The 27,286-nt window shown below is 42.2% G+C and overlaps 3 protein-coding genes across 3 annotated transcripts; all 3 read right to left on the bottom strand.

Moving 5' to 3' along the window:
* Positions 1-4: 4 nt before the first annotated feature.
* Positions 5-15,605, bottom strand: LOC136442725 (centrosome-associated protein 350-like). The gene is made up of 14 exons (XM_066439669.1): positions 15,560-15,605; positions 15,088-15,271; positions 14,533-14,690; positions 13,690-13,900; positions 9,982-10,090; positions 9,229-9,385; positions 6,766-6,926; positions 5,148-5,454; positions 4,190-4,470; positions 3,527-3,649; positions 2,455-2,655; positions 1,184-1,485; positions 399-814; positions 5-15 (listed from the first exon to the last, which is right to left on the bottom strand). The coding sequence occupies exons 1-14, from the start codon at positions 15,603-15,605 to the stop codon at positions 5-7; spliced, it is 2,667 nt and encodes an 888-aa protein (XP_066295766.1).
* A 55-nt stretch (positions 15,606-15,660) lies between these two features.
* Positions 15,661-23,251, bottom strand: LOC136441686 (centrosome-associated protein 350-like). The gene is made up of 5 exons (XM_066438123.1): positions 23,001-23,251; positions 22,566-22,679; positions 20,861-20,940; positions 16,167-16,254; positions 15,661-15,852 (listed from the first exon to the last, which is right to left on the bottom strand). The coding sequence occupies exons 1-5, from the start codon at positions 23,193-23,195 to the stop codon at positions 15,676-15,678; spliced, it is 654 nt and encodes a 217-aa protein (XP_066294220.1). The 5' UTR covers positions 23,196-23,251; the 3' UTR covers positions 15,661-15,675.
* A 43-nt stretch (positions 23,252-23,294) lies between these two features.
* On the bottom strand, positions 23,295-26,611 carry LOC136442724 (uncharacterized). The gene is made up of 4 exons (XM_066439667.1): positions 26,518-26,611; positions 26,008-26,193; positions 23,821-23,990; positions 23,295-23,332 (listed from the first exon to the last, which is right to left on the bottom strand). The coding sequence occupies exons 1-4, from the start codon at positions 26,583-26,585 to the stop codon at positions 23,295-23,297; spliced, it is 462 nt and encodes a 153-aa protein (XP_066295764.1). The 5' UTR covers positions 26,586-26,611.
* Positions 26,612-27,286: the final 675 nt, after the last annotated feature.

The following is a 27,286-nucleotide window of genomic DNA, read 5'->3' as shown; positions in this document are numbered from 1 at the left end:
AGTGTTACACGGCAGCTAAAAGCAGAATTGCGTACACTGTACATTCAATATCTAAGCAAACACAAGGAAATTACAAGTGATGTCTTGGACATACATTATCAAAACATCTTTAAAATCTTTGTGTAATACAGATAGAGCTTGACTAAATACATTTTAACAGAAATTTCGTGCAGATACAAGAATCTAAAGGGGAAAAGGAATAAAGCTAGTCTGTTTCCACAGTGATCATTTGTTTTCAAGTAAGCACACTAGATAAGGCTTAACTGCAATATCTTCGACATGAAAAAAATCAGATAAATAAGGCATTGGAGAATTCTTATATCTGTTCCTCCAGCATTTTATATTTCTAGTTTGAGATCCCTGTATTTCTGCCATGAAGTTCCCTAAAATACAGGTACTTGCCTTATCCTTGGCGGCGCGGGGAGAGTCTTCGGGAGTCTCGAGAGCGAACGACTCGACGGCGGCCGCGGCGGAGCTGATGGCCTTCTCCAGCTCGCTGTCGCTGCTGTGGAGCGAGACCTGCTCCGACTCCGGCTCTTCCTCCTTCTGCGACTTCTCTCGGGACTCCGGGATCGACCTTGGAGTGTCAAAGTCGTCGGAGTAGGTCCGTTCCCTCCGAGGAGTGAAGTCTTTCTCGCTCTCTGCGAAGTCAAGCTTCAGCCGCGGAGTGTCCAAGTCGGAGTCGGTCCGATCAGTCGTCTCTGGGATCTCCTCTGCGACGGAGTCCTCCCGCTCCGAGGTGTACTCCTCCAGAGCAGGCTTCAGGTTCTCCGGAGTAACGAACACTCCGCGGTCAGGCTCGCAGGTGAAGTACCTACAGGTAATGTACAAGGCAGTGGAGAATGAACTTCCAGAATACATCCAGAAAACAGAATTCACAATTATCCCACTCGACACAGTCTTAATCTATCCCTAAATAAAACTGCTACTAGTACGCCTTGAATTGTGGAAAGTACATTTATTTCTTATACAGAAGGGCTAACATCTGCAACTATCAGACACACAATATTGTATGTTAGATTTGTTTGTATGTAACTGTACATACAATTTCATGTACTTCAATCTATGTTATTTTGTGTTATTTGTGACCCAGGGCCCCAGTGTAAAGCAGTGCTCACACAGCTGAGTTGGGCTACCCTGTTAACATGACGGAAATAAAAATTGACACAAATAACATAAGTACCTCATCCCATCTCGAGAGCCGTCGTTGTCTCCTATCGCTTTCCGTAGCTCCACCCCAGCCCACATTCCTGGCGCGAACGACGTGGGGCCCTTGAAGCGAAGCACTCCTGCTTTCTCCCCATCCACGATGACGTTATCCCCGAGTTTGTACTCCGCGAGAGGGTCGACGATGATTGGTGTGCTTGTGTCGATTTCCGCCCGACGATCCCGCGGGGTGGGGGTCTCGGCCGGCGAAGGGACCGGAGTCCTTTCTTCATCGCTTTCCGCTGTTTCTGTGGCTTTACTGGGGGTTGCCGGTCCCACCTGAAAAAAAAAAGTGCCCTTAAAAACCCAACTCATAAGCTATCTTAGCCCCCTGTAGTTAAGTTCTCATCACAATTTAAACCATCAATCATTTGATTATAATTGTTATCATATTCTATGAATTACTTTTAAATATATCATTTATCGATTATCGGTGAAGGGCCCGGAGTCCTTTTTTCATCGCTGTCAGCTGTTTCTGTCGCTTTACTGAGGGTTGCCGGTCCCACCTGGATGACCAAAACGAAAGGACATGGACTATGAACCAACTTTCGCTCTACTATTACATGTTTTGTACCATGTACATGTATATGTTATGATACATGTTGATAAAGTTATTAGGGCAAAAATGATGAAATTTGTATCTCTGTTAGTAGTGTTACACTTTGCCTAACTCTTCCCTCTTCCCTCATGACCTCAATGAAAATTAGTGAAAATTAAGAAACAAAGGTTCAAACAAACAAAGAAAACCCATCTCAAAAGCTATCCTACATGTAGTCCCCTGTAGTAGTCTCATATGTTCAGTTCTTAACATATCTTAATCTACACCTGTCGCCCATAAATCATTTGATTATCCTTATCCATTGTTCTCATATTCTATGTATTACCTTGCTAAATCATTATCGGTTATGATAAGTTTAGAGGAGGAGGGCCTAGTATAAGCCAAAAAACTCAAAGCAACTGGATAAGATTTTGAAACAGTCAGACGTTTCAGACAGCATCCGCTATCTTTCATCAGTGACTAAAGAAGGATCTGGTAGAACTAGGTTTTATACCAAAACTCTGCATAGATATGTTAATGAATGCAAGACGATTTCAGATGGTTCCGCAGGATAGTAAGTTAAGACAAGGTTGTATGCTAATATAAGCTTTGAATGCTTCCTGCACCTGTTTTTATCTATAATTGTCCGGCAGGATGTAAAGGAACTGATGATGTTCATCGTAATTTTCTTTAACAAAAAAAAAACGAACCTCTCCCTTCAGGTCGATGAAGAGTTCGTGGCGGGACTGCGAGCTGGCCATGCTGCGCCCTGATTGGCTGCTCTTCTGGCTGAAGTGTTCGCTGATCTCCTCCTCGCTGGTGACGCTCGGACTGCGGTCGGAGCGACTCCGGTAGCTCCGCTGGGAACCCTCGAAGTCGTCGCTGTAGCTCTGGTCCGACTTCTCGCTCACCTGAAGTAAAGGAAAAAAGTGTCAAGAGGCAACAGAAGAGTGGTCACATGGTGGAATAATCTCCCAAGGACTCTGTAGTAATGGTACCCACTCTGAACACCTTTGGGGAGAGATTGGAAAGTCACATGAACCAGCACCAGGTGATGTTTGACTACAGATCCCTGGACCATCCCCAGAAACCAGAGATGACACTGAGCTGAACTGCAGAGTGGCCTAAACTTGAACCGGAGATACTGTTCTACCAACCTGAAACAACTCTACTCTACTCTACTCTACTCTACACTACTCTACTCTACTCTACTCTACTCTACTGTACACTACTCTACTCTACTCTACTCTACTCTACTCTACTCTACTCTACTCTACACTACTCTACCCTACCCTACCCTACTCTACTCTAGACATAATTTGATACGCAAACGGTCTGATGAGACAAATCTTGACATAGTGTTTGTCTCTGCTGCCAAAAGTATGAAGTTACTGTTCATACTTACCGAAAACAGACATTATTTAATACACAAATGGTTTGATGAGACAAAAAATGTTGACAAAGCATTCTGGTAAGATTTTCATTTAGTCTATGTTCCCTTTTTATTTCTCATCTCTACTGCAAAAAGAGCAAATTAACCGAAAATTTGACAGCTTGAAATTTTCTATGTTGCTTGGGCCAGCAAAGAAAAAGACTGAGGATCATGGAAGGAACCGGAAGTAGGGATGGTTCATTTTCTACTTCCGGGGATGGACTGTGAAGAACTTGTAGCTTGTATATACATATAAATTTGTAACTTGCAGCTTGTCACAGCAGGAGGAGAGAAGATTGACAGTTTTACCAAAACCTTGAAAATGTACATTATGTAATTAACTCGCTCACCGTGCGCGTCCGCTGCGAATGGCGGGAAGCCGTGGAGTAGGACGTGAACGATCGGTCGCTCTTCTGCGAGGAATCGCTTTCCGGTTCCTCCTCCACTTCAGGCTTCTTCGTTGCTTGCTGTGCCTGAGAGAGAGAAAATGGTTTATTGATCAAAAACTCAAATGGCTGAATGGAGGCTTTACGGTGTTAACTACTTTTTTAAATGTTAAGGTAGCATGAGGATATTGGAAATTTTTAAACTATAATCCAACACAAAGAAGTTGAACTAACCATAATTTGTGTTGGATTATAGTTTAAAAATTTCCAATATGTACTCTACCAACACAGATGAGCTTCCATGCGAGTAGCATGAGGATAATAAATTCATATCTTATTCTATGAAGCATTTGTCTTGTCTAGTAAATTCAAACGTTATGAAACTTTAGCTTTACACAGTAGGGTAGAGTTGAGCAGTCCTGCATTTGAACTGGGTTAGTTTGGCGTTGTTTCTATGGTGGGCATCTCTCAAGTATTTCTCAGTGTCCTGTGCAGAAGATTCATAGGTGTCTGACTTACTCGGTCCCAGTATATGATCCTTAACCTTCAGCACACTGAAGTAGCCGTCTGACACCCAATTCTCTATTGGCTACATAGTTAGGGAGCAGGGAGAAGGTTAACGCTCACCCGTGCCTTATCTTCGAGCTCTTTCGCCAGCTTCGGCGACTCGACGTGTTTCACGCGCGGGGACAGCTCCGAACCTTCCGATCTCGCCGTCCGTGCGGAGCTCGGCTCCGTGGGGATCTCTTCAGCGATGGAGGAAACGGAAGACCTGGTGTCGCGCGGGGATCTCTCCGCGGGCTCGAGTTTGCTGAGCTCGAGGTGGATCCCCTCGAGTCTCCTGGGCCGGATGTCCTCAAGCTTCTCAGGCCGGGTGGGGGACGGAAGAGGGCTGATGATTCTCCTCTCTAGGGGACAGAAAGGGAAAACAATCAATCTCTGTATATCAAGTACATTAGTAATACATACAGTTTATTAATTCAGATTTACCACATTTGTGGAAGGATTGAAATAACAGGTGAACTATCCCCTTTTCAAGATGTCATCCCAGACCGGACTGTAAGGATTGGACCATTGCATGCAGGGGCATGCCCCTACTCTTCTTCGAAAGGTGTGGTGGGTTCTTTTACGTGCGCGGGGTGTGGCTCTCCCCAAACACGGGACCTTCATTTAACGTCCTACCCGAGGGACGTCCCTAACCCTAGATGAGCTAGGTACTCATTCACACCTGAGTGAAGTGTAACATCACCCTCAGGCCATTGTCTTTCCCATTAGTCCAAGGATTAGGAATCCTGTCTATTGTGACAATTTTCTTACCCTAAGTTGGTCACCACAGATGTGTACAGTCTTTCCGTACTTTTACATCCTTTAGTTTAAGAACAGTTTTGAAAACTAAAATCTGTCTTATATCAACGCTGTAAAGAAATAAAACCCTTTATGAAATTGCAGGAGACTTTAATGTGCTAAAATTTATTTCAATGGACCCTTTAAGTTTTTATGGATGAAGGCCTAAGCTTATAATATCTATATAGCACACATGTGATTTTAAGAGCAAACCGTCAGGAACCCCAGATGTGGTTCATACCTTCTGCCGGTGACCGTGGAGCCGGCTGGATGCTCGTCGGCATGACGACGGAGTCTGTGTGGTCCTTCTGAGTCGACTCCTCCTCGAAACTCGACTTGCTCGACCGACTGCTCTCCGATTCGCTGCGCTGCTTCCACCTGGTGAGGTCTGATTGGTTGCGGGGGCTGATGTCGGGCGGGGTCTTCAGTCTCCGTGGCGACTCGGTCGCCGGGCGTGGCTGCTTGATCTGTGGCTTGACGACGTTCTCCACTTCGCGCTGCTCCCGCTCTAGATCCTCTGTTGTCTTCTTAATGAACATGTCATAAGCCTGGAAACACATGGAAAATACATGGGTAAATTCAGGTAAAACAAATCAAATGTATCATTCAATCAATGTGCATATTTCTAATACCACTGGTCATCCATAGTCGTCTTAATGAACCTTCGTAAGCCTACTAGAAAAACATGTACAAAGATAAACGCACATTAGTTTGGGTGGAAGGAAAGAATGTTCAATCTGGATATTTCTAATATTGATTAATATAGTTCAAAATCTTTTCTATCTCTTAGTTTTCTTTCATCATACATGTAGACCCTGGCTATAATGCATAAAAATTAATTGATAAGATAAATAATATAATTTGATTGAATTTGAAAATGTGGACAACATGTAGAGTGTTGACAGAAGGTACTGCAAAACAGAGTCTGTGAGAAGCTACCTTTTTCAAATGTTGTGAATAAAAAGTCTCTGACTGATGTACATGTAGTACTATGTACATACATGTAAGGCAAAAGATGCATTTACACTCAAAATCAACTTGGTCGAAAACCGCAACAACAAAAGTGAAAAACCAGCTGGCATGGTCCCTAGGTCTCGCCTCAGACACAAACTTACACGGGCGTGTGAGAAAAGAAACACAAGGCCAGGTTTGCCATTGTGTCTAGTCTCCATTCCCTTACAAGCTCAGCCTGCCCACATCTCCACATGGACCATGCACTGATTTCATGGGTCAGCTGGGCCTTAGTGGCCTGTGTGTGACTCGCATAGACAAGTGCATGGAGCATTCCTTCAGACCTAGCTTTAAATAAGTTTCAGCTGAATTTAGGAAAACTTCCTTCACTTTGAATTTGTGAACATCACAAAGAATCATTATCTAAATTAGACCAAAAATTTGTGACAAACCCATTTTCTTCAAATCTGAACTAAGACCTTACAAATTAAGGAAGTCCAGAACCTGAATCAGTTGAGTTCTACTTTATACATGTACCCAGTAAACTAAGCAGATACTAGTAGTACATTTAATTTGAGCTTGATTTGTGTCACAAACAGGGAAGTGCACCACACATTCTTTGCCAGGAACTACAAGGAAGGACATTTTTCTTTTGTCAAAATGTTTCAGGATGTCAATTAGCTAATTGAACAAATGACCTTAGTAGAAACACAAGGTACAAACAAAACAGGCAAAAATAAACATACTACAGGTTCAGATTTTGATCAACTTGTAGGATGTAAATGTATTTCTTTAATAAAGATATGGCATTTCCTTTGGAAAAGCAGAAGAACCTTATTGTCTACAAGAAACCTTGGCCTCCTTCTTCCTTAATGAGGAGAAATTGAGAAGACTTTGTTTCTGCTTACCTCCAGTTGTTTCCTCAGGGCTTCCTCCTGGGCTTTCAGCTTCTCCCGCGTCCGTCGTTTCGCTTCCTTCTTAAGACGCTCGGCCACCATCTTCCGCTGCTTCAGTTCCTGGTTCAGCGCTCGGATCCGTCCCTCAATGTCGCTCTGGTCGGAAGCTGTCTCTGCGGATCACACGGAAAATCCCTCAGTCAGATCAAACAGGGGATCATCACACAAGTTCAGGGTTACTTTCTAAGGGATAAGTTTTCTTTTAGGGATAGGAATTATTTTGTCAAGATTTCTTTGGTCCCTATACCCATGTACATGTAGATCATAATATTGCTCGCATCAGTCGACACAGCCTCTGCGGATCACACAGGAGATCCCTCAGTCAGATCAAACAGGGGATCGTCACACAAGTTCATTGTTACTTTCTAAGAGATAGGAATTTTTTTGTCCAGGCTTCTGTGGTCCCTATACCCATGCATGTACATGTAGATCATAATATCGATCGCATCAGTCGACACAGCCTCTACGGATCACACGGGAAATCCCTCAGTCAGATCAAACAGGGGATCATCAAACAAGTTCATTGTTACTTTCTAAGAGATAGGAATTTTTTTGTCCAGGCTTCTGTGGTCCCTATACCCATGCATGTACATGTAGAATCATATTATTGATATCGCTCGGCGCTCGCATCAGTCGACACAGCCTCTGCGGATCACACAGGAGATCCCTCAGTCAGATCAAACAGGGGATCGTCACACAAGTTCATTGTTACTTTCTAAGGGATATGAATTCTTTTAGGAATAGGAATTATTTTGTCAAGACTTCTGTGGTCCCTATACCAATGTACACGTACATGTTTGTAGATCATAATATCGCTCGCATCAGTCGACACAGCCTCTGTGGATCACACAGGAGATCCCTCAGTCAGATCAAACAGGGGATCGTCACACAAGTTCGGGGTTACTTTCTAAGGGATAGGATTTCTTTTGTCAAGCCTTTCCTATCCGATATACCCAATAATACCAACATTTAGATCCTAGATGTTGCTCTGGTCGGAGGCTGTCTCTGCGGATCACACGGGAGATCCCTCAGTCAGATCAAACAGGGGGTCATCACACAAGTTCAAGATTATTTTTCAAGAGTTATGAATTCTTTTGTCAAGCCCTAGCTACATAGGTTGTTCCAATATACCCAGTGATACCTACATGTACAGTAGATTCTTAATGTTGCTCTGGTCAGAAGATGTCTCTGCCGATCACACGGGAAATCCCTTAGTCAGATCAAACATGGGATCGTCACACTAGTTCAGGGTTACTTTCCAAGAATTCTTTTGTCAAGCCTTGCGTGTACATGTACCTACACATGTACCCTGTGCTACCTACATGTACATATATATGATTGTATGACTTGTACACAAAGATCCTTAGTGTTGCTTTTGTAAGATACTGTCTCCAAGGATCAGACACAAGATCACTCAGTCAGATCAAACAACTAAAGTCTCAACAGAAGTCCATGTTTAGTTTCCCAGAGATAGGAATTATTTTGTCCAGCTGTCTCTGGGGATCACACGGAGGATTCTTTAGTCAGATCAAGCAGGGGATCATCACACAAGTTCATTGTTACTTTCGAAGCATTAGAAATTCAAGATCTACAGTATAGATTTAGGAATTCTCAAGCCTTTCATTTTTCCAATAATCAATGATACCTACAATGTACACGTGGATCATCACAAAAGTTCTTGGTTACCTTCCCAGTAGAAATGCTTTCCACCATTCCTCAATGTTTTGACCTTGAACCTTTGCCTGACCTTGTCCCTTTCACTAAACCTTTCCCCCAAACCAGCCATTGTTCAGTACACAATGCTGCTACTTGTAGGGGGAGGGGGGCTTCTTAGAACCATTCAGGGCTTAAAGAATGTGGTCTTAGTCACTGGTAAGTTTCCCCCAGACCAACCATGACTAAAACATGTAATAGCTAAACATGAATGTTTGGTGACTATAAAGAATTCAAAATCTAATATGCCCTTGAGTATGGGAAGTTTAGGTCACCAGTGTTTCTTGGTTCAAATGTATGACAGCCCTAACAAAAGGTACAAAGTAGTGTATCTATCTTAATATACAGTATCTACTGTATCAGTCCATCTAACTACATGATTTTTTTGGGTGTACTGTTAGTATCTATCTAGTATTTTCCTAATCATCAATAGATCTACTGTATCTATCGATCGATCTACCTACCTACGTATCTACCTACCAGTTTGACTGTGGAACACATACAACATGAGGTCTGCTCGAAAGAGAGCCCAAACAACGCACAAAATATAACAGAAAAGGACAGAGTACAGCATCATTGTACAATAACTCACCGGACGGAGTGTGTGGGTTTGATTCTTCATAAAAAAAGCACTGTGTAATTTTTTTGTTACAAAGAATAATATATAACAACAAGGACAGAGCGTAGTGTCATGTTACTCACCAGACGGAGTGTGCGGGTTTGATTCTCCCTCGGAGCCGCTCTCCGACTCCCTCCGTTTCCCCGGGACCTTCTGCGACCGCGGCGACAAAAGACTCTCCCGCGTACGGACCCCCGCACCCCTCCCCAGGTCCAGCTTTGGCGCGGGCGATGTGCGCACCTGGTATGTTAGGAATAATCACATTAATTATTTTATTTACATTACTTGAAATATAGTTGACTAGAATATAAAGTTTCTTTTATGTTGCATTTTATCATTTAGTAATAGTGTGTAAGATTCTGATAAAGAAAAATTGAATAAAAGGGTTGGAACTGGCAATTGGCTGTGTCTCAGTCGCCATTCTTCTGACACCCAATCAACAGTGTGTGTACTAAGTTTTAAGTAATAGGAAAGCTATTTATGGACTGTTAATTGAAAGAACCTTGTGGAAAGCACACTCTGCAAGTATGTATGCATGGCAGTCTAATGTAGGAAAAACTTAGTACAAATTTTAAGAAGAAAAAAAAGAAAGACTGCTGAGCAAACAAATTTAAAAAAATGGAAAATTGCACGAGTTGGAAAAGAAGGACAGCCATGAAAAGAGACATCGATGGTAGAGACTAATACAAGCTAGTATAATAGTATATCAGTCTTGTACATTGTATATTGTACATTGTATGTACAATCACTAAGTTTTTACTATTTGTTGGTGCAAATTTAAAATCATCATGATCAAAATCTAATCTCTTGTGGAGATGTAAAAAAAAACAACGTACGGGCCCCTTGCTGGCTGTCCTGGCGGTGTCGGGGGACTCGAATGAGTTGGAGTACTCCTCGCCTATGGAGCTGTTCTGTCCTGTATCATCACTCGACACATCGTGAGGTCTGCAGGGGATGTAAACAAATAAACAACCATTAAAAACTACATTATAAACAAAAACACCATTTTTTCTGAGCAAGAACATCTCTCAGCAGTTGTATTAAGAAGTATTGAAACAACATTATTTCCTTACAACCAACAGAATCCGAGCACAAGCCTCCGTTCCACATGACTCCGTACGTAGAGCGACGTCTGCACCAGATACTGACAGACGGCCAACACTGCAGCCTGGCCAAACGTTACACACTGGACTACAGTTTGTACATGTACATGTACATATGAGTGAGAACACATGAAGCTGGAGGTGTGTTACGCCAAAGGGCGGTTATACCAGCCACAGAGCAACACAACGTGTCTGAATAGCAGTACCCTGGTATTGACAGTCAAGGTTAGGTGCAGGTAGGTTAGATATACTTGCACAGCTTCAAGTTTACCTGCACTTACAGCACTTTGTGCAAGATTGAGAATTTAGTATTTATACTACTTAATATAAATGTAATCATATAGTACTTATAATATAAATCCCTTACAGCCAGCAGAATCCAAGCGCAAGCCTCCGTTCCACATGACTCCGTACGTACAGCGAGGTCTGCACCAGATACTGACAGACGGCCAACACTGCAGCCTGGCCAAACGTTATACACATGGAGGGAACGGTATCGCGCGGAGATCGAACATGAACCGTCCGTTTCCGTCCCAGGTTCCCATTCATGATGGATTAGCGAAGAAATCCTGGGAAGCTTTCCTTGCAGCGGTGCCTCATTAATTATGCAGGGCGGGATCGCGTGTGGGATGTTCGTTAAAATTTGTGTGGGAAAACAGAGCCTTTCTTTGACTGTTAAGGTTACAAAATGCTCCAAAGTTAATATTTAGCATTTTCGTCTCAGGCCACATGAATGTACTTCCAGGGTTTTTAGACATTTTAGATTACAAATCTAGCAACAGAACAGGATAAAACCTGCTCGAATGAAACAGTCACTCCCTTAAACTGTGATTTTACAAACTTGTACCTCAGGCTTTGCTCTAAATCTAATGTTTTTATATTTTTTTTATTAGGTACTATTTTTGAATATCAATGAAAAAACGAACTACGTCAATATGGCCGAAACGTGAACGTGTGAATATTAATCCGACCTTACAAAGCGGTCGATAACTCTAAGGATTATTTCCTAAATCCGAGGGATAAGGCAGGGAGAGTCCACTGCTAGTTTGAAGTCGGGGAGAGTAGTGCCCAATCCCAATGTTGCTGTTTTTTTCATCCTAAAAATAAGTAAAATTTTCTGAACGGTATACATGTACTAATGAGCCAAAGCCTTTGTGGCCTTTTCTAGCGAATGATTTTTAAAACACAAATCTCGTTAAAAAAAATTGCCTAAATCTCTTACAATCTACCATGATGGTTGTAGACATCCAGACACAAATCAAAGTAGCTGCTTCAGTACAGGAATCAGAAATATTAAGGATGACATTCAAAAGAAGTCTGCATAAGCTCACCATTCTGCAGAACACCCATAGTTGCTATAATTTGTGCACAACGTCAGGATTCTAACTCGATAAATATACGCGACTTGTTCAAGTGTGCAGCTTGTAGCATTTAATCTGAATCCTACGATGAGTTATCCAATACAGATTTATGTACATGTACTATGCCAGCATTTGGGCCTACCAAAATCATTTCTTTGGTTCTTGTACAATTCTACCCTTTAGCACACTGAAGTAGCCGTTTGGCACCCCATTCTCTATTGGTTACAGTTAGGCAGCAGGGAGAAGGTTAAGTAAAATTAATCCAATAAATCCAATAGAACCAAGAAATAAACTTGATATGGCCTAAACGAAGAATCCCCTGGGAACTGCGGATAAAAGATCCAGGTAAATCTCAGCGGACGTGCCAGCGACAGGCTTTTATCCCGTAACAGGCTAACGTCTGCTGTGGTTGGGACGTCTGGCTCTGGGGGGCATGTAATATTAATGCACACGCAGAGGCTAGGGACATACAAACGGCTTGAAAAAAGGTACACACAGAACAGGTAATGCTTCGGCCACACCAATTTTAATTTGTTGGTAAACAGATTTTTATTTTCCAAAAAAAAGTTTTTTGAAAAAAAAAAAAAAATGAAAACAGAAGACTGGCCCAATCTTCTGTTTTCATAATTTTTTTTTCTAAAAATTTTTTTTTTGGGAAAATAAAAATCCGTTCACCAAGAAATTAAATTGGTGTGGCCTTAGCTTTCTCTGTGTATGAAAATTTACAACAAAGATTATGGGAGTTGGACACACCCCACTATCAATGGACTAGCCACTTGCTGTAGTAATAACAATACATTGTTACAAAGTTTTAGCACATGCTCACACTTTTTCACATATCATTCAATCTACTGAAAAAAATGGATACTGTATGTAGCTAATAACACAGCAATCTTGTGTATGTGGGAATTCGGTCATTCCATCTAGACCTGATAGAAGTTAATTAAGCTATTTAAATATTAACGATGCCACTAACGAGCTGTCACATTAGGAATCACATCAATCTTTACAAACCACCTGGGTCGCTTTAAATCAATCAGTTCTAATTATGGACAGATAATGGGATCTATGGTTCTATAGACTACAGGGCATGGTGTTTGAAGTGGATAAGTAAAACATCATGGCAAAATGGAACTGACAGTTTTAAGTAGGATTTATAAGAGATTTGTTTTGCCTCAAACTGTATTTTTTTTACCAGCTTTCATAGCTTGGTTGATTCCCATCTGAAACAATATATCATTATGGAAAGATGGAAGGTAAGCATGGATTTTAGTCATTTTTATAGGCTGTTACAATTGGCTGGATTTTTGGAAGATCAGGATTCAGACTTTAATTTGTTTCTTCTACTTCTTTGCTGCATTTAGATTTGACTCCTTAAATATCTCATACATGTAGGCGTGGCGTCGTGTGGCGCAAGTGTAGAGCGCGCGGCTGTCAAACAATGGGACAATGGATCTAATCCCAGGTTGTGCCCAGAGACATGTCCGAACTTGCACCACGACGTTGTGCCCTTGGGAAAGGCACTTAACACGACTTTCCTCACTTCACTCAGGTGTAAATGAGTACCTAGCTCATCTAGGGTTAGGAATGTCCCTCAGATGGGACGTTAAATGGAGGTCCCGTGTCTGGGGAGAGCCACACCCCGCGCACGTTAAAAAACCCACCACACCTTTCGAAAAAGGGTAGGGGCATGCCACGGTGTGCGATGGTCAAAATCTTACAGTCCGGTCTGGGATGACATCTTGAAAATGTGATAGTTCACCTGTTATGTCAATCCTTCCACAAATGTGGTAAATCATAATAGATAAATAAATAAATTTTAAGAACGGTACTCTCCCAGCAATCCCACTCTCCTCACAAAAAAAGGTTCTTTCCTTGGTGCTGATATGAAAACCACCTTACCTGGTGCTCAAACCACAAATGTTCTACCATAACAAACAGGTTATCATTGAAACAAGACCTTAATAAGCTTTCTGATGATACATAATGCAATGTAGTTGATAAATCACTCACCAAGATATGATCGACTGAAATAAAGTTTTAATCTGTACAGTTTGTTACCATCTGTAATTCTCCTCACCTGGGTTTGTCTCCGTTCGATTCCGTGCCGATTTCCTCCTGAATGGAGCTGGAGTGACTTGCAATCTCCTCGGCGACGGAGCTCTCGCTCTGGTTGCTATGGTTACGGCGGTGCTTCTTGGCGGAGGAGTCGTCGGCAGTCTTGGCGCTCTCCGTCACCACGCTGTCTGGCGAGGCCGGCACTTTGGGCTGGGGGGAGGGCGACGACTTGTCTAGAAGTGATCAGAGAAAATTCAAATGTTCAACCCATGCATACATGTACATATACATGTAGATATACCAACAGTTGCAACAAAAAACATACTTATAATGAATAGATTAACCCTTTGACATTTCATATATGCTACTTCCATCAGATTTGCTCTCCAAAAAGATGCAAGTATCCAGCTCATTCACAATGTTTTACGCCACTTTTTGCAACATTTAGTGCTCTTTTCTAATTGTACTTTTTAATGATTCGCCTGCTACTACAAGAAGTACAAAATTAACTGAAATTTGCACTCCTTGATATCCGTTCCTCCACTGACACTTGCCCCCTGAGAGACTGACCTTTGCCCCTTGACACACCTCCCTGTACTGAAATTTGACCCCTCTCATCTGACCTTGAACTGACCTTTGCCCCATCCGTGTCCTGACCCAAGACAGACAGTGCCTTCACTGACCTTTGCCCATTGACATCCCATCCTGTACTGACCTTTGCCCTCCTTGGTGTCCTGACCCCAGATGGACAGCACCTGTACTGACCTTTGCCCTCCTTGGTGTCCTGACCCCAGATGGACAGCACCTGTACTGACCTTTGCCCCCCTTGACATCCTGACCCTAGATGGACAGCACCTGTACTGACCTTTGCCCTCCTTGGCATCCTGACCCCAGACAGACAGCGCCTGCCTCTCCAGCGAGCGGACCTTCTTCTCCTCGGCGTCCAGCTGCTGTTTCCATGCCAACAGGTCCTCTGCGTTCTTCTTACGGTGCTGCAGCTTCTGCTCACGGGTCGTCAGGTATCTATCAGAAACAAATTTGTATTTTCAAGATGAAACAAGAAAACATTTGGAAGATATGACAAACAACAAACGTTTTTCAGAGCTTTTGAACACAATACAGAAGAAAAACGTTTTTCCCAGAGAGTCTATTGTCGCATTGGTGATTGACCAGCTGATAAATACACTGTACATACATGTATAAACTCTATCAAAAAATTAAAGCAACACATCCTTTCCAACATGTAAGTTTAAAAAAAACGTGTCCAGATAAGCAGCTTGCACTGTTTAGCAAAAATCTGCCATGAGGCAGTTTCCTGCAGGTATGCAATACAAAAAGAAGAAGAAAAAAAAGATGTATTGATCATCCCCAACTATTCTTTTGAAGTTGGGAATTCCACCCTTTTAGAAGGCTTCTTCACCTTTCGTCCTTGGGGTCGTGCATCTTCTTCAGTTTCTCCAGCATCTTGGCTTCAGCGTCTGAGACGGAGTCCTTCCTGTCCCGCGGCGTTTCTCCCGCGGCGTCTCCCGGCGCGGCCGCCGCGTTCCTGTCGGCGGGGGAGACCTTGTCAGACAGCTCCTCTGGGATCTCTTCATCGGACGCCCCTGGTGGAAGAAAAGCAGAGATTAACCTTCAGCATGCTGTGGTAACCATTTGGCACCAAAGTTGCATTGGTTATGGGGTTAGTTAGCAGGGAGAGGTTAAGTCGATGATGTTTCGTACGTGCTACAGTTACTAATCAACTATTCAACTCAGACAAAACTGAATCCGCTTACAGATGTCTCATCTGCAGAGGCTGTCATTGAGGTGCTCTTCCTCACACATGTAAGATCAGAAATCATACAAGTCTTTTTGGGAAGAATTGTCTTACCAAACTGCTACCACACTCTAACCTGCGTCCTTTTTCGTGTGTCTGATCTTGTCGCGCCTAACATACATGTTTGTTTTTGTTTGCTTTCATTTTTCATGTAACTTATTGAATCATAGAAGTCTTTAATCCCATTGAGAGTTATCTTAGGAAAGTTGCTCCCACATTCTTACCTGTATCCTTTTTCCTGTGCCTGATCTTGTCCCGTATCGCGGCGGTGCTCTGTCTCATCTTCATGATCTCCTGCTGCTGCATGAAGAGAAGCTGTCGCTCACGGCTCGCCGCCTTGTTCGCCTCGCGGAGGCGCTTGATCTCCGCCTGACGGATTACAAAAGTCAAGAGAGCAGGTTGAAAAATGTATCCCCCTTTTTGAACATGCCCTTGGCAAACCAACAGTGCTGAAATTTTACTGTTAGATACTGATCGATTACTCAAACAGTATAATTTCAGTAAATTTTCAGTCAATCAGCTTTTATTGTGATACTGAAACTTCATTGTCAAGTACTAGTACATTGTACTCAATGCTTCTTTTCATTCTTCTTTTACTGTCAGTACAGTACTGAATTTCATCCAGCAATTCAAGCATTATTACTAATTACATGTACTGTCAACTTGGTGCCTCCTAGTCTGACCTGTTCAGTCTGTAGTCTCAGCATCAGGCCTCGCTGTCTCTTCCTGATGGGGGGCATGCTGTCATCAGCACCCTTGTCTCTCAGTCTCCTAGCAACACAAACATAAATAACAACACTTAGAACTACAAACATCAGGCCCTGATGCCTTTTCCTGATGTTATCAGCATCTTTTCTCAATCGCCTGAATGTAGCAATCACAAAAAAAGAACAAAAAGTAACACATCCCTTGGTCATCTACATCTACATGTACATGTAAAGCTACAAACTAAGATGACCCAATAACCAATGCTCATCAACGAAGTGTTTGTTGGATTCAAAACTCATGACAATTATACAATGGAAATGAAATTTCTTCCAGTCAACAATTTTTCTCTTCTGCCTTTATGCTAAACCTTTCGTCAAGTTTCTTCTGAAGATTTTCGTTTCTTTCAAAAGCTACTGGTACTCTCATCTCCCAAATAAACATACCCCCCGGAATAAACATACCCCCCCCGACAAATCTTCAAAATCTAATAAACGTACCCCCCGGAATAAACATACCCCCCGGAAAATTACCAAATTGTCACGTAAACAGTGTCCATGCTACTTCTGTCCTAAGCAGGTAGGTTCTTTTTATTCATTTATGACTGATTCATCTATTCAGAGTTACCATATTTGTGGAAAGATTGACATAACAGGTGACTATCACATTTTCAAGATGTCAACCCAGACCAGACTGTAAGGTTTGATCCACTCACACTGGGAAGGACCCGTACTCTTTGTAACACGTAAATGTATAGCATCCAAAATTGTTGGAAAAATTGGGCATAGGTTCCTCGCTATGACCCCTAACCGGGGGCCAACGGTGCTTTCAAATTCAACAAGTGGAAATGTGCATGATACATGCATTTTCTACTTGGAACTTGAAGCAAGTGATCTAGGAACATTGTATAAAGTGACATATGATAAACAAAAACAGAAGTAGTCGGCAAACTTCTCAAGTTCACTTGGATGGGCAACACCTTCAGAGTCTACTCTTTTTTCACAAATGTATCAACATTTAGAACTTAATATTGGCTCAGTAAAAGTATAACTTATCTATAAAAGCCATATAGAAAGGACGAACTATGACATGTATATGATTTTTTTTTTATATATCTCAACTTGCCATTTATTGTGTTATGCAAATGTAGAAACAGAGATTTGTATGTTTTCCACAAAATCACATTATTATACAATGTTAAGGACATTACCATATATTGTCCTTGGTTGTGTTGTTGCAATCCAAATAATTTCAAATCCAAAAATTACCCTTGTATGTAGAAAAGAAAACATTTTGAGAGACTAAATTGTCAAACAAATTTATTGTTTAGATACAGAAACCACAAGCTTGTACAATGTTGCCAAAAACCACAGGGTTCTCATGTTACACATCAAAGCCTGAGCCAGACGGAGCGGCGTCAGAACAAGCCCTCCCAGACAGTAAGGGGCGGGGCTATCAGAAGCTACACGCAAACTTCTTGGAAAGCTCGGTCATTCTCTCTGTAGGGGAGCGATCTTTTTAAAAGTATTTTTATGTGATAATAGCCCTGATTAGATTGCAATCTAATTATGTATAGACTTTATTACACAAAATTTTCCTTGTTGAAATTCTGTACAGTGTTGACTAAGGCAAAGGAGTTTTATTTGTAGATCAAAAAAAAGTGTTTCCCCTTCGTTGAGGTGAGCTTTTCCATTCATGAGAAACTTTCCCACGGACTCACTGCGGTGCGTCTTCTTTACTGTGGCGATTTTCGAAGGACTAAATGTTCATGTTTGTGGTAGGATTGAAACCTTTTGGTATATTTTGAAAGTGATTGTACAGTTGTTAATACTAAGACACAGTTTTTACGTGGTGTTTTTAAATTTTCAAAGTTTTGGCTCCTTGATCTCCTTGATCTCACGTGAGCAGAGTAATTTTACATGCGTACTTGAAACAGACGGTGCGCCGCTGGCATATTTATGTAATTTGTTTTCTGATCAGCGTGCTATGAATTACGATGTAAATAGAGACTGTCAAAGTTGTGTATATGAAAAATACATCTCAAAACTTCATTGTGGCAAGTCTACGAAAACCACGCCTTCCGCACTGGTATTCCAGTGCTGAATCAACGGACGAATCGGCCTCAGCACTGGTTTTCCAGTGCTGACGAAAGTTCAGCACTGGTTTTCCAGTGCTGAAGAAAGTTCAGCACTCGTTTTCCAGTGCTGAAGAAAGTTCGGCACTCGTTTTCCAGTGCTGAATCGCTGTATTCCAGTGCTGAGTTTCTTTCAGCACTCGTTTTTCAGTGCTGAAACTTTTCTCAGCACTCGTTTTCCAGTGCTGAATGGAGTTCGGCACTCGGTTACCAGTGCTGAATGGCGTTCGGCACTCGGTTACCAGTGCTGAATGCGCGACAGAGCGGCGGTGCCAGGTCACAGGTCATGTCAAAGGTGATTCAGCACTGGTTACCCAGTGCTGAACCGCCGTCAGCACTGGAACCGAGTGCTGATGTACAAAAACCACGCTTTCAGCACTGGATTTACCAGTGCTCGGGGACAATTCAGCACTGGAAAACGAGTGCTGAAAAATCCCCAGCACTGGAAAACGAGTGCTGAAAAAAACTCAGCACTGGAAAACGAGTGCTAAAAAAAACTCAGCACTAGGAAACGAGTGCTGAAGTGTTTTCAGCACTGGAACGTTTTTTTTACCAGTGCTGAGAGAAGAATAGTCGTAAGAAGTGCCGCATGGTCACTTGAACTTACGTTCTTTGTGATTCATTTAGAATAAACAATGACCAACTTTATTCCGACCGATTTTGTCATTTTGTTCATTGTGTAATTGTATAATAGATATAGGTATGATATGAGGGATGTGTTACAAATAAAGAACTTTATTTCTTTCTTTCTGGTCTGACATGCGTTCACCAGTTTATTTAGGATTTTGTACACGATGCGTTGTGTAGACATAGTTGTATTCACCGGTTTATTCGTAATTTTGAACACGATGTCTGTACATAGGTCCGTTTACCAGTTTATTAGCACCGTAGTATTATGCGAATATAAGTCGGACTACGTTTAGTTAGTTACTTCAGGGAGGTTTCTTTTGTAACCTTGGTTAATACGCAGTCTAATGCGTTTTCAGATATGCGTACAATAGCCTTAGTTGGTATTTTGCTAACAACTTGTACTACTGTAAAGCTCATGATATTCATATGTAAGTAGTTTCAATCAAGTATTTTTTTCGTAAAATGACTAGTAACAATGCGTGTAATTCTGTTTAAGGCTTGTTTCCATGCGTTCTGTTTAAGGCTTGTTTTGTTGCCATATTTAACGTGCACGGTAATCATGCCAAATAAAGTGTTTTGAAAATAGTATTGTTTGAAATTCAACATTTTGAAATTCAATAGGGAAGTAAAATTTGTAATTTCAGGTAGGCAAATGAGTTCCCGGGTGTCTGGTAACTTGTCCACGAACAATGGTATCTTCCAATGACGTTGCAGTTACCCTGTAGCCTCTGGCCCACCGGAAAATATTACTCAAAAGTCGGTCGCGTCGATGATTTATAGTCAGAGCAACGTCAGAGCACTTTACCCCGGTAATATATTTTATTATTATTATTTCTTTATTTCAGGCTCTCACTGGCCCATATGACATAGGGACAAACATGAAAAACAAAGATTATATACAACATTTTGAGACAAACTAACAATGTTATGGCTATGTGTAGAGGCGGCTCCATAGGTTGGTGAAGAATGAGTTCTTGTAAAAAGAGTCGGACCTAAGTAATTGAAATTGAAATCTGTCATAGATATACGCTATGGATAAATTTCAGTGAATAGTCCGGAAAAATACTACGTTTTAAAATCGCAAATAAGTCACCGCCGTAACGTATCTCAGCACTAGTTTTCCAGTGCGAAATATTTGTCAGCACTCGGTTTCCAGTGCCGAAGCTTGTCTCAGCACTCGGTTTCCAGTGCTGACGTCGAGTTCTCCAGTGCTGAACTCCACTCAGCACTGGTTTTCCAGTGCGGAACTAAACTCAGCACTGGTTTTCCAGTGCTGAACTAAACTCAGCACTGGTTTTCCAGTGCTGAACTAAACTCAGCACTGGTTTTCCAGTGCTGAAGCCACTTTCAGCACTGGAACCGAGTGCTGAAAAAGGAGAGCGTGGTTTTCGTAGTTTTGCTTCATTGTGCCGTCTTATTTTCCCCTTAAATAACGTTTAATTTGTAGCGAGATCGACCGATATGTTAGTACCGCCAGGATTTCACAAATGCCGGGTCATTGTAGCGGCGGGGAAATCCAAGTCATTTGGTCAAGTAGCGATTTAGGAGCACAAATATCGGGGAGATATGGGGAAAAAACTTAACTTTCGTTATATTTGGGATCTCTGGTAAGCAAAGCCCTAATGAATTTTAAAAAAAACAATAAACGTACTGTCCAAAATAAGAACGTACTGGATGGATTTTGAGGCTGAAAAAAATAAACGTACCGGTACGTTTATTTGGGAGATGAGAGTACAGATTCTTTCTTTTCCTTCTCAGCCCTTCCCTCACACTCACTTCTTCTGGTGCTCGAGCCAGATACTGGTACGGATCCTGTCTTCCTATTCAGATTTTCAAAAGCTACTACTACTACAGGTACAGATTCTTTCTTTCCCTTCCCTCACTGACAGTCCGTCACTCCCCACTCACTTCTTCTGGTGCTCGAGCCAGTCCAGTTCAGCCTTGGTTTTCTCCTTCAGAGCCTTCTCTCTCAGGCGCAGTAAGGAGGCCTGGGGGGATAACAGACATAAGTCAGGCATAGGATATTTGAGTTTTCTGGTACACAACCTGATCAAACTCTGACTTCACACAGTCATAACTGAGAAAGCGACAATTTTGGTAAAAAAAAGAATTTTTTTCTATACAATGTACAAAATATCTACAAAACGTTTTCCTAAAATGCCTTTTTTTTCATTAATATTCTTTTAAGTTTATACTTTGACCCAATCACCTATCAAAGTTAACCTTTGCCATGCTGCCAAACCCAAGTACCAATACAAATCTGGTGCCAATCAGCTACCTTAGCATGCAGAAGGTTAAGGTACAATGCAACACTAAGGCAGCCATTTTTAGATAATGGTACATTAAGTAGTAGTACACAAAAACTGTAAGCATGAGATTGGAATACAATCAAGCCTGGTCAGAAAAAGCCTTAAAATGACATCTATTTGATATCATAATTAGACAAATGTTTAAAAAATATGTAACTCCTCAGTTTTGCCTCTGTCTGTATTTCTACAATGTACATCAACTTCTACAACCGTTATACAATATCACATATGAGATAAAAGTAACTGCCTTAATAATTTATTAGTATTTATAATACAAACATACATTTTTAAGTACTTCGGTATACTGTTTGACTTCACATCAAAAATTCCTGCCACAATGAAACAAGTCACCAAGAAAAGAGAACAGACATGTAGACTATGGCACACATGCAGAATGATGGCATTGTAATGGTGCTAAAAATATGGAGAAAACAAACAAACAAAAAAATAATCAAAGAAAGCAAAGAGTTTGACAAGGTCATACTAGCAGCCAGAAGGGGGAGGGGGGCGGGTCGTCCATGGTATACCTGTTTCTGTGCCTGAACCATTTTGCTGCGCAGGTACTCACACACCAGGTCTATAACCACACAGCCCTGCGAGATGAACTGGGCCCACCGATGGAGGGAAGAGAAGAACGAGGGAAAAACGAAAGAAGAAAGAGAGAAAATGGACAGAACCACAAATGAGTGAGGGACACACAAAGACAAAAACACAGGTGAAAAAGAAACAAACTGAGGATAAAAGTGATAACAATAAGGAGATACATCACACTACTAGCAGTGACTATACAACACTTAACTACTGATGACAACTAGACTGAGCTTGGATAAAATTAAATGCATTTCATACAATCCAAAATCTAGAAAACCTTGTCTAAACGCAATTTTATCTACTATTATATAGCTTTTAAAATCGCCAAACTTTTTAAGAAAGGTGAGTACTGCAACTGATGATGTAATAGAAGGTTGAGTACCACTCCTGATGATGTAAAAGAAATGTGAGTACCACTAACGATGATGAAACAGAAGTTTGAGCACCCTTCCTGATGATGCAAGAGAACATGCATACCACTCCTGATGATGTAACACTCCTGAAGATGTAAGACTAAGTTAGAGTACCACTAACTGAGGATGAAGTTTGATGACGTAAGAGAACCCTCGTACCACTACTGAAGATGTAACAGAAACCTGAGCAACACAACCAATGATGTAACAGAACTGTGCATACCACTTCCGATATACAAAATGTATGATGTAACAGAAACCTGAGCACTACTACCGATGACATAAGCGAAGCCTGTGTACCTGGTGGCGTGCCCTGACCTCCTCCTCCTGCATGTACTGCTGCACCATGTCAGACATGAAGTGGCTGAAGGAGTCCTCCGCTGAGAAGGGCGAGCTCACACCTTCAAACGTGAACTAAACACAAAAGGAAACATGTGAGACTTTGTTCCAACGCCGCAACAAACAAGCCTCTCTGAAACTTTGACTGTCGTCATCACTTTCAAATGACCAATTATTGTGTATGATGCCAGCGATTGGGGAAAAGTTCCAGGAGGCTTGCATTTCCCATCCTGTTGATTTACAGATAGTAAGCCATTATTGAAATGTCATTCTTTACATCTCTCACAAAACCGACCTGTTCAGTGTCTATAAACTAATAATGTTGCCGTTAAGCAAAGGCCTTTGAGTCGTTTGACAAAGTGACTTTCGGACATAATAAAAGAAATAAAAACACACCTTTCCAGACCCGACGGTTGAGTGAAGTTCGTCTGACGAGTAGGACGCCGCGTCTGATTGGTCGCGGGGACTGGCGTCCGGTGTCTTCTGCTTCTTCCCACCGATGCTGCGTCTGCGGTGGCTCTCGGACGGGAGCAGCATCTTAAAGGACATCTCCTCCATCTCAGACTCCGTCAGGGATTCATCGAACTTCATGGAGTAGCTGTACTCACTGCCAGAGACTGATACTGTAAGAACAAATAACTTAAGTTAAACTTCATGGAGTACATCATACTACATGACAAAAATGTACAATCATGTCATGTAGCTGTACTCACTACCAGAGACTGATACTGCGGGGAGAAAATTGATATCTTTATGCCATGAGGTCTTTTAATCAAGTCTGAACTCGTTCCATCATATATGTGTGACCTTAGAGGTCATTGGATTAGTCTATACACTAGGAGGGGAGGGCAGATTCTACAATGGACCTTTACATTTAGTTTATGTCGTACCCGGGCCGCGAAAATGTTCGATACGGGTGTTCCGCATTGTGTGATAATTTTCCGTATCACACAGGGTTATACTTGTATCACACAGGCTTCCACAGAATATTTAAAATGCATTTCGAGCGCGCCGGTTGCGCCACCGTAAGATTCGAATACCGGATTCGGAGGTTGGAATCAATGTTGTTACAAATTTTTTGTTCGAGGACACAAAACTCTCTCAACTTCTGGCGCATTCCGCATTGAAATGTGTGTATTTTAGAATGGGTATGACATAAATAAAATACAACACGGTGTATTCTGTATGCTCATGTTTGACACTATGTCCAAGCTACCTTTGTCTTCAGGGATCTCCTCGGCGATGCTCTCGTCCTTCGATACGTCGGCGGCGCCGGAGGGAAGCTCCTCTCCGATAGAGGACTGCGTATCATTCCCGCCGCGCACTGCGGCCTTCTGGGATTGGTCGCTAACGGCGGGGACGTCCTCGCTAATGCTGTCTGTGTGCCTGTCAATCATGAGGGGCAGGTTTAGTACTGGTGCACTGTTGTTCCAATTCCTTATACTATATAACTTATAGTTTTTAAATGCTGTTTCTACTGCTGTTCTACACCAGGTATCTGGTATAACTGTTACCCACCTATAAAACATGACGGGCAGATTTAGTAAGGGTGAAGTATAATTGTATATAAATGTATATATTTAGGACTGTTTTGTCATAGCCGATGATGTATGGTTGTTGATACAGTAGACTCCGGTTAACTGCACCACCCATTTGCCAGCGTTTTTGGTGCAATTATCCGGCTGGTGCAATTATGCGAAATGTCCAGCTGGACCGTACCACCATGGGCGGGGCGGTGTATTGTTAGTCAGAAACACTAGCACAAAGAAAATGGACGAAATTATGCAGTTATTAACTTTATTTACGTATTCAAGGACATGTACTATACGAAAATCTTGTAAAGTTTACCATGATACTGAACAGATTAAACTTTACATTTCTTTTGCTTCCTCACAGATGTTTAAATCAGTAGCTAGGTACTGTACACGTGTAGAAAGAGAAAATATGCTTGATTCGCACAGCAAAGAAAATAACTCCGACTGTAACGTTATGTCTAGAATAATGACTTTGGTCTCACAATTTGCTAGTTTAAATGGCGGTAGGTATGACTAAGACAAACTTGACACCGTATCTACAACTTGAGTCAACAAATTACATCGAAGGTTTCACACTTGTGTTGGTGAATGCTTAAACAAAGGATAAAAATGCGCCGATAGCGTAAAAGCACAAGGACGATCTAATCTAACAAACACAACTCCGCCTGTACTGTATTTCTAAAAATGATGACTTTGGTGACATAGGTCTGACAATTCTAAGTTAAGATAGCGGTATGTTTGGCAGAGATTACCTTCTTAATTACAACTTGTGTCCAGGAATTACACTGAAAAACTCCGTCGTCAAAATTCCAAATAAGGAACAAAATGTACAGTGTATCTAGTGGGCAGATATGGTTAGATGACTCAGATCAAGGACAGATCATTCTCCTTATACAGTATCAGAGTCTAACCCGCGTATACCTCGTTCCGGTGAATGCAGGAAGTTTCTAGGACGCGGATTCAGCCAGATGATCACGTTAGCACCACACCGCCAAAAGCGACTGTTATGTCCGCCTACACGTCTGTAGCCCTTGCCGAGCCTCTATTGTTTCCGACTAGATGTACGTAAAGACGCCGGTCTTTTATTATCGGCAGCAGTATGTAGCGCTGCCGCAAACCTCAAACCACCGACAACACCCCATGCCATCCTTAACGCGAAATCAAATCCACGCGAAGTTGAATGCATTCACAGTAATAAGATAGTAGTACAGGTAGAGACCAATCTTTATTGAGTGCAGCATGCTGTCTGCCAAAGCGCAATGCCGCCTTTGGTAGGCGTGCGTCTCTTGATGGTGCCGACACGCCCTGGACCCGCCCGGGACCTCCCATACGATTCCTATCAACGTGACTGTCAATGGAGACCGCCTTCATTTGTTACTCAAAAACAGTTTTAAACATATTGGCGGTATTGCGCCTTTACACCGGCAGGTATCGGCTCATTTGTACCACGTTTGCAGATTTTTAGCGCACCTTTTTAGTTAACTTTTTGAGGATTTTTGAAAAAAATTGGTGCAGTTATCCGAAATTGGTGACAATGCGCGGTGCAGTTATGCGGAGTCACTAACAATGCAGTGAATGGGAACCGGTTTTGGATATTGGGACTCGGTGCAATTAAACGGAAGGTGCGTTTATCCGAGGTGCAATTAAGTGGCTTCTACTGTATTAGACTTTTACCATGGTCATTGTTGGTTGACGAAGCCATACACAAGTGTACAAAGTCATGTATATTTGAGGGATGGTGTTACATGTATCTTTTTTTGGTTTAAAGACACTATTATTTCATTAAGTCAGAAGAACAATTCAGATGTGCTGAAAAATACAACAAACTGTCAATTATTTTTTCAGACATCTTGATAGAATCCACTCACCCCTCAGACCTGGGCGGAGACCTTGGCCTTGTCTTGGCCGGTGGTCTCTCCTCCACAGAAGGTGGAGACTTGGAGAGCGACGTCTTAGCCGGGGACGTCTTGGAGCTGTCGTAGTCTGTCGTCGTGTAGCTGCTGCTGTAGGAGCTCCTTGTGTCGGGACGGCCTCTGTCTCGGGAGTCCCGGGATCTGAGACAGCAGGAAAGACGTTGGAGTAAGGGTCAACTTTATTCATAATGGAAGACTCATTCATAAGCAACTTGGCGTTCATGTAATCCAAACGACACAATAGTATAATCAAAAGTTGCTTTTTATCAGATAACAAAACCGCCCTCAGAGAAGGAAGACATTTTATGCTGTCTATATAACAGATGTCCATTAGTCCGTAAAACCATTGAGGACAAATAAAGATTACAATGATCATACTTTGTAAGATACCCTTTTGCAATTTAATACACAGGCTTTTTACTGCTATTCCTGACCAGTATCATTCACCACTTTGTTGATCCCCACCTGTAAGCCTGGCTGCCCTGCTGCAGGGTTTTCATCAGCTGTTCCTGCTGCCTGTTCTGCTGTTCCATGGCTGCTGTGACAGCTGCTGTCTCTACTGCTGCTCCAAACCAAGCATCTACTATAATTGTTACCCACCTGTAAGCCTGGCTGCCCAACTGCTAATTTTTCAGCAGCTATACTGCTGTTTCATGGCTGTGCAGCCTGTGCTTATAGCTGCTATCTCTACTGCTGTTCCAAACCAAGCATCTACACATGTATTATAATTGTTACCCACCTGTAAGCCTGGCTGCCCTGCTGCAGGGTTTTCATCAGCTGTTCCTGCTGCCTGTTCTGCTGTTCCATGGCTGCTGTGACAGCTGCTGTCTCTACTGCTGTTCCAAACCAAGCATCTACTATAATTGTTACCCACCTGTAAGCCTGGCTGCCCAACTGCTAATTTTTCAGCAGCTATACTGCTGTTTCATGGCTGTGCAGCCTGTGCTTATAGCTGCTATCTCTACTGCTGTTCCAAACCAAGCATCTACACATGTATTATAATTGTTACCCACCTGTAAGCCTGGCTGCCCTGCTGCAGGGTTTTCATCAGCTGTTCCTGCTGCCTGTTCTGCTGTTCCATGGCTGCTGTGACAGCTGCTGTCTCTACTGCTGTTCCAAACCAAGCATCTACTATAATTGTTACCCACCTGTAAGCCTGGCTGCCCAACTGCTAATTTTTCAGCAGCTATACTGCTGTTTCATGGCTGTGCAGCCTGTGCTTATAGCTGCTATC

This window comes from Branchiostoma lanceolatum, chromosome 9 (genome assembly GCF_035083965.1).
Source record: "Branchiostoma lanceolatum isolate klBraLanc5 chromosome 9, klBraLanc5.hap2, whole genome shotgun sequence".
Taxonomy (NCBI): Eukaryota; Metazoa; Chordata; class Leptocardii; order Amphioxiformes; family Branchiostomatidae; genus Branchiostoma; species Branchiostoma lanceolatum.
The sequence above is the reverse complement of the archived record's forward strand: the minus strand, read 5'-3'. Positions and strand labels throughout refer to the sequence as shown.